Raw genomic sequence first — 16,906 nt, 5'->3', positions numbered from 1 at the left:
ACAACTTTACAGTACATTCAACTACTGCTTAAAACTACCATTTTACTACTGAATTTAAAGGTGAAGAATTTGGACAAGGTACCATGGAGATGACTGGTGCCTATTTCATAATAATTATCACTCAGTTGAAAAAATTTTATGTTTGGTGTTGATTGATAAACAGAGGGTGGAATTTCCTGGAGGCATCTTCACTCACCAACTGGCCTAGGACCTCAGCTAATGTAGTTGGCCTAAGCCTATACTTCCTTTCCATAATGGTTGCCACAGATTAGTAGGACTTGTTGTGTGGCACCTCCGTGATTACAAAGACAAGTTCTAGTTCACAAAGCAAATACTTCATGGTTTTTATTATCAACAACTAAATGTCTGTTTGCACCATTTTCCACCTTTTTTTTTTTCGTTTTTGGGCCACACCCGGCGGTGCTCAGGGGTTACTCCTGGCTGTCTGCTCAGAAATAGCTCCTGGCAGGCACGGGGGACCATATGGGACACCGGGATTCGAACCAACCACCTTTGGTCCTGGATCGGCTGCTTGCAAGGCAAACGCCGCTGTGCTATCTCTCCGGGCCCCCACCATACTCTCTTAATAGCAATACACTCACACTCAAGGACTGGAGAATTTGGTTCCTGCTTCTTCATTTGGGAAGATTTGGTTTTCAGATACCCTATGAAATGGAAGGCAGATATGGCCATTAGTAGGAAAAAATCAGTTCATTCTGTGCTCTTTATCTCACTCATTTAATTTTACATATGTCCCAAGAGTAGGCCTAATTGACCCTTTAATGATGAAGAAACTGAATCTAAAGAAATGTGCTTGTGGACAAAACATGCAGAGCTAGACTTAAGCCTAATCTAAACAAAGCAGGTAGTCTCTGACAATTTATATGCTGTTTATATGGAAAGAACTGGAAATGTATAACACACTCAAACAGGATATTTCTCCCATTGTACAGGCAGAATAAAGAGTGGATCAGGTTTCTTTTCCCCATTGATCCTGATGTTAAAGTATCTTCCCCAAGTGGTAAAGGGATGTACTTCCTGTGTGTCACTCCCTACGGTGTTACTTTTAAAGACTAAATATATACTGAATGCATCTTTGAATGGTTCATCAGACACATGTTGTATCTCCATCCCATACCCAAAGGAGTATGGGAAATAATAAGATAGAGGAGGGTCTTTTCCTACCTATGAAGTCAACATAAAAACCAATTTGTGTATGAAAGTTAATGTTTCTTTGCTATGATTGCTCTTAAAAATCCTTTCTTTTAAAAAAAAAAGGTCAAACCTAAATATCCAACCCAAAATCAATGACACAGAAATAAGAGACCCAAACTACAACAAGCTATACACAAAAGGGACCTGTTACATTAACAGTCCAGAGAACTAACGGTGGGATAAATGCTGGGCACAATGGCGGCCGGAGGTCAACACTGGTGGTGGGAATGGCCCTATTTTACTGTCACTATGTACCTGAAATACAACTGTAAGACTTATATATATAAAAAAAAAAAAAGATGAGGGGCTGGAATGATAACACAGCAGTAGAGCATTTACCTTTCATGTGGCCAATCCAGGAAGGACCTGGGTTGGATCCCCAGTGTACCAAATGATCCCCCAAGCTAAGAGCAATTTCTGAGCACATAGTGAGGAGTCGCCCCCGAGCATCACCCGGTGTGCCCCCCCCCAAAAGAAAGATGCTTTCAACAGTTTCTCTATCTTTGATATCATAAGTATGATGCATTGTTTAATAAATAAAAAAAGCTTAAAAAAACCTTTCTTTCCTCTTAGTTCAAACAAGGACCCCTGCTTCCAGAATAGCTATATTTAGTATTACCATGATTTGAACTTGGACATTCAGATGACATTATACTTTTCTGAAGTATAATGTTCTGAAGTATAATGTTCTGAAGGCTTTTGTGTCATAACCCACTTCCTCCTCACTTCGAAACACCTACCACTCTCTAAATTAGGCTCCCAAGGTTCCAAAAGGCAAAGACCATGCCATACTTTATCTCAGTTCTCTTTCTCTCACCATTGATAACCAGTTCTTGGCAAAGGGTATGTAATAGATACTCAATAAATATTACTGATTTAGATCAAAGTGCCTCATAAAGTTTATTATTATATTGTAACAAGAGGACAAACGCTTCTTTAAAAGAATTTTTGAGTGCTTACTTTATCACAGGCATTGTGCTAGAACAACCCTTGTGATCCAGGAGCAAGGATTTAGAAAATCAAATCTGAGCCTCCCAGGTACTCTGCAACATATGAAGGTGGCATCAATACTCATGTCAAAAGTGAAGTATCTTTGACCAGATGATGAGACCTTAATATCAAGTATATTTGAACTGAGTGCTGTAACATAGTCTATTAGCTGTTAGGTAATTCTAGAGTTACACATTTAAAGAAAACAGCTGAATAGGTATTTCTTTTCTTTCTTTTTTTTTTTTTGGTAGGGGGGGCACACCCAGCGGTGCTCAGGGGTTACTCCTGGCTGTCTGCTCAGAAATAGCTCCTGGCAGGCATGGGGACTTTATGGGACACTGGGATTCAAACCAACCACCTTAGGTTCTGGATCAGTTGCTTGCAAGGCAAACACTGCTGTGCTATCTCTCCGGGCCCTGAATAGGTATTTCTAAACTCCCAATTTCTACTTTAGTTTATCTATGTTGTCTGAATGATGATTTTGAACTGTAACTTTCAGACAGGAAAAGAGTCTTCTTACTGTTCTTTATTTCAAACAAGTCTTCTTAAAAATACTCTTCTTTTAATTAGTCACCATTTCATCTCAAAGCATTCCTAAAGCCATTTGAAACACATTGGAATGTTAAAAATCAGTAGATATATGGACATACTTATAAATTATGGAAAACCAACATCAGGGTTTAATCTTCATACATTTTGCACAGCAGAAATTCTTGATCAAAATAGAACAATATATCTAGATGTTATATAAAACTATTTTTTCATGAGGCTGGAGAAATAGTACAGCAGGTAGGACAATTGCCTTGCAAGTTGCCAACCTAGATTTGAGCCGTGGCATTCCATATGTCCTTGAGCCTAATTCCTGGGCAAAGAACCAGGAATAACCTGTGAGCATCATTAAGTGTGGCCCCAAAACCAAACAAAAACTATTTGACCATCACCAAAAATAAAAAATAAAGCAATGGGCCTGGAGAGATAGCACAGCGGCGTCTGCCTTGCAAGCAGCTGATCAGGACCAAAGGTGGTTGGTTCGAATCCCGGTGTCCCATATGGTCCCCCGTGCCTGCTAGGAGCTATTTCTGAGCAGACAGCCAGGAGTAACCCCTGAGCATCGCCGGGTGTGGCCCAAAAACAAAAACAAAAAAAATAAATAAAACAAATCTTTCAAATAATTACCTTTGGGATATGAAAGAAAATGTAAACATTTTATTTGGCAGTTTTTCTGAACACATGAATAAATAAATGGAAAAGTACATCTTAATATTTTTTTTATGGAGTAACAGTTACCATTAAATGCTTATTTACAAATCTTCACTGCAAAGAACAGTTACACAATTCAACTTTGTCTTATAAAAGTAACTTCCCACATCACTGGACTGGACAGTTAAGGATGGAGATATTGATAGTGCTTGGTTCTAGCAGTCTCAGTGTTTGAAAGGCATTCATTTGTTTGCGATTGTGATAAGAAGAGTCATCATGCATTGAGTTCATCTGTCAGGTACTGTAGAAAGTTTCTGATAGTAGCCACAGAACTGGGTGTCATGCGCTTAAGTCAACTATGACATGTTTGTAAATCTGTGTATTTCCCTTAAAACTGGAAGCAAAAAGAAAATTACGTTTATTAATGGACACATGGGTAAATGATCTTGGTGCCTGAACGTTTAGTTCCTGAAATTTCACAAATTTGGCTTTCTCTGCATCCCAATTATACACTTGAGTAAAGGAATAATCACTTCCAAGAATTGCATATTGATAGTTATTTATCTGAAGAGGCTGAAACACCATGGATCCTCTTGATGGCATCCTCTGAATATCTTGAAAGGAGGAGCCTCCCCATTTCATTACTTTGGAATCACCAATGAATCTTGTCAAGCAAATGTACACATCACCTTTCACCGAGAAGTGCTTTACAGCATATACGTCCTCCATGTTAGGGATGTCAGTTTGGTTCATGAATAATTGTGTTGCTTTGTTCCATTGATAAATTACAGGACGTTGGGAGCTACTAGATAGGATTAAATGAGGCATTCTCAGTGTCTGAGGTGTTCTGGCTATTTCTAGATATTCCACATCGGTGTCCCTGTACCATGCATGTAATGACTGATGGGAGTAGAATCCATTTCCATTCCATTTGTAAATGGTCGTAAAACCAGCTTTTGAACTGTCAGCAACCACAAAGTACCAGTTGTTTTCAATCTTGAATGTCTCAATGTCATTTGGTTTTCGAATTTTGAGAATTTCAATATCTTGGATTTTAATGAATTTGTTTGCAAAACTGTCTCTCTTATAGATGTGAGAGCCTCCAAACAGTTGCGCCACAATTACATAGAGTTGAGTTTCAATGACTATAGGCTTGCACACTACAGTGGACGTGCCTGAGAAAAGATAAATGAGAGATTAGTTGGATGGCCATCCTCTCTTGGAGCATGGAATCATGCAAACTGAGAGCATACAATTTTCACCAAAATCAGCCTAAAAGAAGATTTGGTTGATTAGGCAAAACCAATCTTAAAGACCCACTAGCAACAGCCTAGAAGTTCTGCACCTTTGTGCCCCACTGAACATACTTACCACCGATTGATTTGTCATGTCACATCCAACTTGCACTAGATGTTTGGGATCATATAACTACAGCCTGAGCTTTCTCTTCTCAAGGTTCTTGCTGAAAGAAGCATGATTTACCAGGCACATCATGGATTATCATCAGGATTATAGTGGTGACCTGAGATTTCTTAAGTATTTATCATGTGTTTTGATCAATTTTCTCATTAAAATTTCTTCTACAGCATTGGAGAAATAGTGCATTATGTTGAGTGCTTGTCTTGCACTGAGATGGCCTTAGTTTAAGCTATAGCATCCCATATGGTCCCCTGAGGCCTGCCAGGAATGATCCCAGGGCAAATACAGGAGTAAGCTGTGAGTACTACTTGAAATGAGCCCCTAAATTTTAAGATATAATTATTATCTTCTGTTTTGCAAATGAGCAGAGACGTTCAATGCTAATAATGAAAGTATAAGGGGATTCAAGCCCAGATCTTCCTTTATCTTTATGCGTTTAACTTAGTTTTGGAGATGTTAGCTGTTTCAGCACTTTTAACTTGTTTGGGAATTCTATGAAGTCTTGAGCTGTGGTCTGGGTAATTTATGGCTATGGCCCTATATATCATTGGTTTGGTGTAAGAATGAATTAATTTGATTTATCCCCAAGAAAAGAAAGAAATGTAGTTTTTAGGTAAGATTGGTGACATGAGAGATGAGGAGAAAAATGAATCCTTGAGAAGGATGAAAGAAGGGTACAATCATGTTCTCAAAGTTACTTTGAGAAATCACAGAAAATGATTTCTCAGTGGTCTAATTTGGTATATTTTTGGAAGGCCTTTGTATTTATCAAGAAATTTTGATTTCTTAGAGGAAAGTTTACTATAGGAAATCCAAAGATAAGAGGACAAATATTAGCCCAAACTTTTCTGACTGTAGATCTAAAACAGTATTAACTAATTGGTTAGACTCATTGACCATTATTTTGTGGCCCATTCCAGGACACAACTGATTATGGAACTTTGGGAAAACTTCTGGGATTCAGTTTTCTTTTTATGTACAAAAAGAATTTGTAGTAGAGCATTCCAGAAATGGCCACTAAATGTCAATTGTGTACTACATTGATGTTGACTTCCCAGAAAATATGTTGAGAAGGATTCTGTCTATATTCTACAAGAAAGAGCACAATAATGGAATAAAAGTATCTTATGAGGTATGAGAACAAATAGTTACCACAAGCATTTTGAAATATGTCTCTCTCTGGAGTAAAGGATGCCCTCAGGAAGTCTACAAGTATATTTCCCTTTCAAGTATAGAGTCACCCAAAGCAGCTGAGCAATTGTGCATGCAAGAAGGACCTGGCCTATACTTTTTCAAGTTCTGCTTCTGGAAAACTTGGAGGAGCTAAAGGAGATAGGAACGCATAATCCTCTTCTGTGAGCAAAAGGAGGTTTGGAGATATGCTCAGTTTGAAAGAAATTCTTTATTTTATTCATTTACAAAGCTCTTAATAACAAAGGTTTAGGCATTTGAAGAGTCACAACTCCAAATCTATCATCAATGTCAGTGTCCCTCTACGCAAGATATCTTCCTTTTCCCCACCCTATCCCACCATGTAGCAAACTTTAAAAAAAAAACAACAAACTTATTATCATTTGGATCACATAAAGTGTTGATTCAGATGGTTTTGATATGCAGTTACCTCATCTCTATTTCCCTAAAATGTCTAAGGCCCCTGACCAGTTTACCTAGAGGAGATCGCATTGTCTGGTACCTCAGTCTCAAGCAAACTCCAGACTTGCCTTAACCATTTGATCAATGGGCCTGACGACATAAACAAAATCCAACTATAACTCTTTCAGCCTTAGTGAAAAGGTGACCATCACTGTGTTTTGAATGTTGTTAGAACTAGATTTAAAGATATTAGTAGCTACCACAGATTTAAATATCTTAGAGGAAGTTCCGTGTTTTGTTTTATGACTTAAAGATTTAGAAATTGTTGAAACAAAAACCGTGATCACTTAAGTAGTAGTTTTGATAGGAGAGATTATTTTTCATGATCAAACTAAGGGCAATAAAGTACTGAAAAGAGCTTTCCTTACTGTAAAATTTTCAGTTGCCTCTAATATGTATATTATAAATTTACATGAGAGAGATAGGACTCACAGATTTATTCAAATGTAGAGATTTTTTTTATCATAGTTTTCTACTAGTCTTCTATTAGTATTGTTTTTAAATAATTTTAGGACAAAAACATTTGAAATTTACTGATATAAGGCCTTCTTAGTTTGCAGGTAAGGGAAAGGAAGTCATAGTGAAGGTCAGTGGCTTACCTTGTTTGTGGCAAAACCTGAATTAAAACTCATGATTCTTTTTTTGTTTATTTGCTTGTTTTGGATCACACCTGGCAGTGATCAGGGGTTACTCCTGGCTCTAAGTTCAGAAATCACTCCTGGCAGGCTTGGGGGACTATATGGGATGCTGGGATTTGAACCACCGACCTTCTGCATGCAAGGCAAACACCTTACCTTTATATTATCTCTTCGGCCCCAATATTTTTTCATTGAAGAAAAATTATTCAACTTTTATTGCATATTTCTAAGCGAGGCCTCGAGTTGAATCTTAAAAAATATGACCTTGTAACTCTAATTAGGTATTATTATTTCCATTTTCTAAGTGAGGAAATTAAGATTTAGGAAACAATTTCAGGTCACTTAGACTTTATATTAGACTTGGAGCTCAAATTACTAAGCTAATCAGAAGCATTGCCCTCCATACAATTCTTCTTTTCTTGTTCTTTTTGGTCCAAGAGGAGGTCAAACTCAAACTTTAAATTTTCCATTCAAAATATCCTCCTACCTGTAATGTTGTCATAATTCCGGAAGGTCTTCTCTACATGGTCCCATTCAAGGAAAATGCACTTTCCAGTAAAAGGCTGAGCAATGACTACATACTCATCATTCATATAAGAAAAAGTATCTATGGACAGTGATTGATAAGGCAGGTCTTGAGACTTTGCAAATTCTGCAAAAATAGGAGATAATAATCAGAAACTGAATGCTAATGTCTCTTTCTTGGCCAGATCTCAAATATCCATATAATATATTTACTTTAGAGAAATAGTAAAATGCAATTGTACTTAGCTTTTAAGCACATGATGTTTTAACAGTTCTGAATATTTTAAAAATTAAATTGCTCAGTTGGTTTTTAAGACATAAGAATATCAATTCCTGCGCATGTTTTTGGAAAAAAAAAAAAGGTAACTCGTGTTTTAATTTTATGAGGACGTGAAATACATTACCTGTAATGATACAATCAAAATCCTTGGGAGAGAGGCTATTGATTTTGCGCTTTTTATATTCTGGAGGACCTTCACAATAGATGTCTTCAACAGTTGCATTGGTGTGGCTTAACCATTCCACCAGCCACTTCAGTTTACAGTCACAGTTAAATGAATTTCCTCTTAGGTCTCTGAAAGAAAAACTCCAGCTGCTTTTTCTGTATCAGGGCTCTTTCTTCTTAGGCATAATTTCCACTTTGGCAATAAATGAGCACAATAACTTTCCCTATCATCCTTCATAACCTTGCACCTTACTCATCATTCATTTTACACTTAGAGTGTACCCAGGAAGGCTACCCCAGTCATTGAAATATCGTAACCTGCTCCTTCTCAAGGTCAAGATAGCTCAGTCTACATATATACTGTCCCACAAACTATAATATGAACCACATATAAAAATTTTAGTTTTCTAAAGGTATATCAAAGAGCAAAATAAATAGGTAAAAATTACCTTTAATAGTATATTTTATTTAACCAAAACATGTACAACATATCGATATATAGACAATAAATTATCAATAAATATTTTACATTATCTTTTAAACTTTTATATTGATATATAAACAATAAAATTATCAATAAATATTTTACATTATCTTTTAAACTTTTAAACTGTCTTTGAAGTTGAATAAATATTTAACACCACTTAGATGCAGAATTTTCATCAGAGATATCTTCTCTGTATTTATGTAGGTATTTACTTATTTTGGTTTTCTCAGGCAATGCTCAAGGTGTACTTGGTCAACTGAATTGGTTGGTTCAATGCTAGGGCTTTGGTGATCCTGTGTTACTCTAGCCTAGTATTGCTGGAGCCTACCAGGGCCACAGGATCTGAAGCAATCTTGGGTTCTTTTGCCTGCATAGATTGTGCTTTTGATCCCTGAACCATCTCCCCTGGCCCCCTAATCTATATTTAGGTTTAGTGAAATCTGCAATCAAAGAAAGTAGAATCATACACTCAAATTGCTTCAATTATTCTTAAATTTTCAAAAATTAAGCTGGGAATAAGCTTTTAAGCTGAAAAACTAAATAACATTAGTTTTAAATGCAATTTCTAAATAAGTAAAAGTCAAAATTCTGTTCCTAATTTTCTTTAGGAACACATTGTTCTCAGTGAACATAATGAACAGCTCAGGTCTAGAGAGCACTAGAGAATAGAATACAGTGATTATTATATCAGATTTAATTAAATCATGTAAACTGTTTCCTTTTCTTCTTCATCACAGACATAATTAATCCTGATCCTATCCTATGCCTGCAAATTCAGTTTTAATAGGAAATGACTTCAACCTACAGCCAACACAGATAGATAATAGCTCATGCCTACAATAATCAACACAGCACAGATAAATTTTTCCTATGATCTCAACTCACCAAATTCTCTTTTTATTTGCTTTTCTTTGTTCAGAACTGTCATTCAACTCCTTCCTAAAATCCTTCTTGGTTACAAAATTGCTAAGATAGATACTGTCTCCCTTTCAGCCAGCGCATGAATAAGTTTTTTGATGGGCGTTGTGGTCAGGCTTTGTGATTGGGTCATACAGAAGGGTCAGTACTCAAGGGCATCTGCTTCTTGTTCAGGGGTCACTTCACACAGTGCTCAAGGGACCACTGAGTACTACAAATTAAATTCAGGGTTCCAGCATGCAAAGCATGCACTCCAACCCTTTGAGCCATAAGAAAATCCACCACGTGGCAAGTTCTTCTGTTCTTTTCAGATGATGTCTTAATTTGATGATTTCAGAACGGACCCAAGACTCATTACAGTATATCCTGAGGAAGCTAAGGACATTTTCAGTGTTTGAGTTTTTGTTCTTATTGTTTTTTGCTAGAATGAGGCATAGGTATACAAAGGATGGGAGAGAGTTTCCCCAAAAGATGTACCCCCAACTCTATCATGGAATACTGTATAACTTCTAAGACATTCTCAGGACTGACCTCATCTCCCTCATCTCTGACCCAGACAATGAGTATCAACTGTTCTGGACTATTGTAAACAGAGTAGGTAAATGGTCTCTTGGAGACTCCCTTGGAAGTATCCTTATCCTGACACTCTTGAAAATAAGCCATCCATCAGGAATTGGGTTTATTGTCATGGAGGGTTGGGGGTCTACTGCAAAGAATAAAGAAAGTTTATCATTAATTTACTGATTTAAAGTTAAAAACAGGGTTCAACAGATATTATTAACTTGACTCAGATTACTTAGTTCCGAAAGTATTTGGGATATATATTCTATAGCAAAGTACATTTTTGTTTTCATATATCCTTTTATTTGTTTTTGTATTCTACTTTCTGGTATTTAAATATCCGTCCATTATTTCTAGAAGGCACTTAACGAATTAAATGGCTTTGGGGAAGGTTAGGCATGTATTACTTGCTTTGCTTACAGCAAAACAATCAAATTCCTTACAAAGATCTTTCACTCTGAGCTTGAAAGTCAAAGTTTGAAAGCTCTTTTGTTTGAAAAGGGGTCAAAAATAATTAAGTTCATTCCCTTCCTGGGGTTTAAGCCAAATTCTTGGGGATTAAGTTTAGATTTGTTGTTCGGTCTAATGATAAAAGGCAAATACTCTTCCCTTCCCCCATTTCCTGCTCCCTTTCTCAGCTGACCAACCAACCCTTGGGTGTAACCTTTCAGCTATGTCTGTCAGTTTCCCAGACTCCTTTATGTTTTCCTTTGTAACTCCATTTCCTGAATCTACTGGAAAAAAAAAGCACCTTGACATTTCTATATGGACCTTATTCCACCCCTTCAAAGTTCCTTATTATCACTGACTCACATAAAGAAACATACTTTGTCAAAATAATGTTTAGCACTATACCTTCAGCATTTCCAGTAGTAAGTTCCAAAACAGAGTTAAATGTTAGTGAAATTAAATTTAAATTTTAAGTCATTTAAAATTTAAAATTTCAATTTAATTTTAGATTCAATGAAAAATTCGTGTCAGCCATGGCAGACATTTTTGCTAGTGCCTACAAATGAATGAATGAGTGCGTAGTTTCATATATTCTCTTACACATTGGTTAAGGAATCCAGGCCCTTAAAGATGTCTTTTGGAAGTGTTTGCAGATTATTGTTTGCGAGGCTCCTGAAAAAGAAAGAAAAGTGATGTAAACTACAGTCATAAATTAAATAAATGTACTATAAGATTAAATTTAGTTATGAGTACCTTTTGTCTTTCCGGACTTTATTGTTAATTACTAGCCTTTTTGCTTTAACTCTCACTCCATATATGCAACACTTCATGTGTCATAGTTAAAATAATACCAATCAAAACAAGATAAAGAAAATAGTAATTCAACATTGATCTTCACATTTAGAACAGAATATGAAATTCATAGCCTCAAACATTGCAGTCTAAGAGATTTCTCCCAGCTGACGATTTAACTGGCCATTTGCCTCCCTCCTCACACTGTCCCATCTCTCCACTTCCTCCTTATTAAAGCTCTCATTATTATTAATGCTAACCGCTCTGAGGTTAACACAGTACTTGTAACACTCCTCACTTGCTCCAGAGAAATAGCTCAACTTTAACTATCTATAACTCCTGAATTTGGGAAGCACAAATCCATTCTTCTTTCCACAGCATACTACACCTTTTGGTATATTTTGACCCTTTCACTCTATTTCCACCTCAGAAAATAGTTTTCTTGCGAAACCAATTATTTTCTTCTTTTTTCTTTCCATTCTTGCTTTTTATCCCAATGACTGTTGTCTTTTTCTTCTTCCATGAACCATTATACTTAGTCTAACTGAGATTAGCAAGTATAAAATGGTCTTGATAATATTAAGCAACAGAAAATATGTCCGCACAGCAAACTGTGAATGTAATAAAGAAAAGATAGATGCTAGGTGGTATTACAGTCACTACTAATTTTAAGTTGTTATTCAAGAAATAAAAAAGAATAAGAAAAAATAGATGCTGCTGATGAGAAAGAGTTCTAGATATTGGAATTATATATTTATATATATACATATATGTGTGCGTATATATATACGTATATATATTTTTGGAGGGGAACCACAGCCAGTAATTTTCTATTTTTAATCTTAATTATATACATAATGTTATTACATATTATAACCCTTTCTTAGGAGTTTTTTAAGAAACACTCAAAAAAACCTTAAGAATCTTTATTATTGTTGTCCAAAGTCCTTACAAATTCTCTTAATTCCCTTATCTATTTATTTATTTTTGGTGTTTGCGCCACACCCAGCAGCACCCAGTAGTTACTCCTGGCAGGCTCGAGGGACATATGGGATGCTGGGGATGGAACCCACATCCACTGTGTTATCACTCTGAACCCTTAATTCTCTTTAAAACACTTGAAAATCTTGCCTTTTATCTCATATAATTTGTAACTTCTCAAAAGCAAAAGATCCAGTGTTTTAAAAGACTCACTTTAAGTTTATTTTGTTATTTTTTCCCAAGTTTTAGAAATTACTATTTTATTTCTAAAAACTTTTCAATAAATGTCAGAACATAAGCATGAGAACTGAATAAGAATGCTCTTATCTCAATAACTCAATAACAGTCCATTATGTGAAGGGCATGGCTTTGGCATCATCTGATCTCTGAATGCTGATTCCACTATTTACTGGAAGTGTGACTTCGGTTATTAATCTCTGTGATTTTGTGTTTTTATTGTCAAATGGAACTAATAATATCTCATCTCATAAGATTGTTAGAAAAAGTAAATGCAACTCAGGATAGTCCCTGGCTTCTGAATATTTTCAACAAAGAGCAATTGGGTTGAAGAGAAAGAGGGAAGTAAGAGTTTCTGTGTATTGGCCAAGAAAAACCACTTAGAAATGCTTTGTGATAATTTAGAAAATGATCACAGGCATGAACTTCTATGGCGGCTTACATTCAAAATACATTTAAATGTAGTTAAAGATTATATCACCATAATTAATTTTACTGACAAGTGGTTGGATTCTGATGTCTTGGGCCTATCTAGAGTCATTCAAGCTATGAGTCTTGATTGAGTTAATAGTGTAAGATGTCCTAAAATTTTTATGCTAGCTTTTCCTAGAAGCAAGCTCAAACAGTTATGCAAGTGGAAAACAAACTTGGAGAAAATTGGGTAATAGGACAGTGGGTATAAAGACATAAACAAATCATGAAAAATTAAAGTCTAGAATTATTGTTGCCTTTAGGGTTGCACAGGAAGAGGATCCACGTTTGCTTTGCTGCCCATCTTGTGGATCTTTCTAATTTTGGGCAAATTATAGGGTTCTATTTCCTAACTAAAGAATGAGAACACACTTTTGGTGAAGGCCAAACCACCGCTGGTGAATAGACTTGAAGCTATATAGCTCCCAAGACAGAGACAGTATTTTTGCATGACAAATTGAGGACATTAAATTCAATAGAATTAATGGTGGATTTGATGAAGGCAGGCTGGCTTAAAGAATGAGGCATAAGCGTTCTAGTAATTTTTTATGATAGAGAGGATCTTTCCCTGGAAATTAAAGAGTGGGAACAGCAGGTCTACATAAGGAGCACTAGAGGGTAGAAAAAACAGATGAGTTTGCTATACCCAGTTGGAGTCCATTCTCTGTTCCACTTCCAAAAGCCAATGAACTCTGATTCACAATGGAATGCTGTGAAGGAGGTAAGACAGAACTTCATGCCCAGGTTTGGTGGGTAGACATAAGAGGACTGCCTGGTTTCATTTAAAAAAAAAAAGAGAAAGAAGAAAGAAAAGAAAGAAAGAGAAAAGGAAGGAAGAAAGAAAAAGAGGAAAGAAAGAAAAGAAGGAAGGAAAGAAGAAAGAAAATAGAGAAAATAAAGAAAAAAGTAAAAAGAAAGAAAAGGAAGGAAAGAAGGAAGGAAAAAAGGGAGCGAGAGAGAAAGAGAGAGAAAGATGGGGCTGGAGAACAGCACAGCAGGTAGGATAGCTGCTTTGCACGTGGCTGACCATGGAAAGAAGGAAGGAAAGAAGGAAGGAAGGAAGGAAGGAAGGAAGGAAGGAAGGAAGGAAGGAAGGGAAAGAGAGAGATGAAGGAAAGGGAAAGAAAGGAAGGAAGAAAGGAAGAGAGAAAGAGAGATGGGCTGGGGAGTAGCACAGCAGATAGGGTATTTGCTTTGCACACGACTGACTATTGAAGGAAGGAAGGAAGGAAGGAAGGAAGGAAGGAAGGAAGGAAGGAAGGAAGGAAGGAAGGAAGGAAGGAAGGAAGGAGGAAGGGAGGAAGGAAAGAAGTGAGGGAGAAAGGGAAGAAAGGAGGAAGGGTGGAAGGGAGGGAAGAAGGAAGGAAGTGAGGGAGGGAAGAAAGGAGGAAGGGAGGAAGGGAGGAAGGGAGGGAAGGAGGGAGGGAGAAAAAGGCTTCTGCATGACTGGACCAAAGAACTGGATTTATACAGCTTTCATATGTCTCTAGAAGGCTGTAGTGATACAGGTTATAGTCAAATAAGGCACAAACAAGCATCAGGAACTTGGACAGAGCAAGTCTTTGGGAAACAATGCTGAAAATCCAGAAATTATTATGTGTCATAGACCTTTGATATAAGGGAATTCCAGTGCAGACTGATTGTGAAGGGTGCACAGAATCCATAGAAGGGAATGAACAGAGATTGCAAAATAAACAATATTTCCGTGAAGTGACATGCTAGAAAGAGACTACACAGTTGGGAAGATATTTAATTCAGCATTACCTGTAGCACTAATCCACTTTGATAAAAAAAATAAAATAAAAAAATTATGAATCATACACAACATAGACAATTTTAAAGGAGATTTTTTTTTAAAAATCAGGAAAAGCTCTCTAGCTCACTGATTTGATATGAAATTATGCCTAATGAATAAAATGAGGTGGAAAATATTGTGTAGAATGTAATCCTACTGGAGAAGAGAGGAGGTATGTTTATCGGTGCAGAAAGGAAAATCTGGGAAGAGATAATCTTTTTTTATTTTTTTTTGTATTTTAGAATTTTTTACTTTACAAATTTCTGGGTTGTGAAAATTTTTATCATGTGGATTTCTTGTCTCACCAGAATACCCTCAACTTTTATTTTTATTTATTTATAATTTTTATAAATATCTTTGTTAAAGCACCATGATTACGAGCATGTTTGTAGTTGGGTTTTAGTTGTATAAAAAATAGAACACCCCCCTTCACCAGTGCAACGTTCCCACCATCAATGCCTTCCATCTCCCTCCTCCCTCACCCCCTGCCTTCAACTTTTAAGTGAATAAATGGTGAATGGGTGATGTAGACTAGAGTAGAAAAGAATACCAAAAAATTGAACAAGAAGAGGCAGATAATTTTCTTAAATTCCTTGTAACAAAACACTAAGTTAGAGAGAAGTTAAAAATCCTATGGGTTTCCATGTCCGCTCACTCCCACATCCCATGGATATGCATTTCACAAAATGCCCTTCCTTCTCTCAGTTTCCCTGTGGTGATTATTCCAAAGCCGTATGGAGGTTCCTCAAAGTGGGCCTTCAATCCTGCACCATGTCTAGGCACTGATGCAGACTTTATCTAAGAAACATTCTTTAAAATGTCCAGGAAACTGAATAAAAATGACCTGTGTCGAGGTTCATATAGATGAGGTTCGTTCCTTCAAATTTGACACCTTCCTATTATACCTGAGAAAGATTCTGAGTGGAACCTACTGGACAGTCTTCCCAGGACAATCAGACTGACTTAGACCATACGTTTGTTTCAGGGCTGCAAAATGCTGCTGCAAGGTTCATTGTAAGAAATCATTACTCACAGCCATCTGGAATGTACCCAACTCTCTGCAATGCATATTCACAACTTGTGTTGGTGTCTCACTGAATTTGCTAGGTTTCAAGTAAGTTGTTTTCATTTTATACAAAATGTTTAATGAGGATAAATACACAGCAGTATTTGGAATCCTGATTCAGAACCAATAGAGGTTAGGTGATGCATTTTTTATTTATTCCTTTGTAATTGTACTTGCCGAATACCAGGCACCATTCTGAGACCCCTCCATAAACAAACTCGTTTAATCTCACAGTTTCCTTAGGATCAAAGCATTCCTAATTACCATACTAACCTGTCAGTTTTTACAAGATCATTTCAATATTACATATAAGAAATCTGAAGCACAATGGTGCTAAGTGGCTTGCTTGAAGTCCCTTTTCTGTTAAGGAATAAATCCAGAATTTTCCCTGAAGTGTATTTGCAGATCTCAGCTTCAACCATTACATAATACTGTTTATTACATGCTCATAATTTTGACATCTGAAATGCATCTTAACCAGTTGGAGTCTCACAGATACTCAGACTTTGGAAACCATTGTGTATGTCTTTTGTACTGTTATAGAATTGAACAACCAGAAGATTTTTCCATAAAACTTATGATTGATGAATATTTTGCCTAAATATTTTTATATACACATATAAACAAACCTTCTGCCTTTAAGCTTTAGCCATAGTGACAATCAAGGAAATTATTTAAAAGCTCCATTCGTACACCTTTCTCTCTTCTCTTTCATTTTTCTCTTCCATTTCTTCCTCTTTCCCTCAGACCTTCCCTCTTGTCTTCTCTCTTTCTGTTCTATCCTTTTTTTCTTCTTTCCTTGGAGGTAAGTAGGGAGAAAATTTTCTCTCTTTCAGTTTGAGGAGCCCAAGATATGCCTCAGGCCTTTGTACTGAAAAGAAACTACAGTTGAATAAATTAAGGAACATGGCAAGTCTTAGACCAGAAGTGTTAATTTGAGTCCTTCATCTTTCCTTTGGCCCCCAAGGTGACATGCTCTGGAGAGGTCATGTTAAATAGGATTGATATAATTCAGGCAGATGCCAATTTGAGATCATGAACTTCCATTTATCTTTCTATGTAT

The 16,906-nt window shown here is 36.5% G+C and overlaps 1 protein-coding gene across 1 annotated transcript in view; it reads right to left on the bottom strand.

Annotated features, from left to right (window-relative positions):
• Positions 1 to 3,382: 3,382 nt before the first annotated feature.
• The window catches only part of LGI1 (leucine rich glioma inactivated 1), a 34,428-nt gene continuing 20,904 nt past the window's right edge, over positions 3,383 to 16,906 (bottom strand). The window contains exons 5-8 of the mRNA XM_049790859.1: positions 11,102 to 11,173; positions 8,045 to 8,214; positions 7,603 to 7,767; positions 3,383 to 4,580 (exon numbers count right to left, since the gene is read on the bottom strand). Coding sequence (XP_049646816.1) covers positions 3,745 to 4,580; positions 7,603 to 7,767; positions 8,045 to 8,214; positions 11,102 to 11,173 — 1,243 coding nt within the window. The 3' untranslated portion in view covers positions 3,383 to 3,744. The remainder of the gene's footprint in view (positions 4,581 to 7,602; positions 7,768 to 8,044; positions 8,215 to 11,101; positions 11,174 to 16,906) is intronic.

Source organism: Suncus etruscus, chromosome 17, assembly GCF_024139225.1.
Source record: "Suncus etruscus isolate mSunEtr1 chromosome 17, mSunEtr1.pri.cur, whole genome shotgun sequence".
NCBI classification, from domain to species: Eukaryota; Metazoa; Chordata; class Mammalia; order Eulipotyphla; family Soricidae; genus Suncus; species Suncus etruscus.
This window is presented reverse-complemented; position numbering and strand designations above follow the sequence as displayed.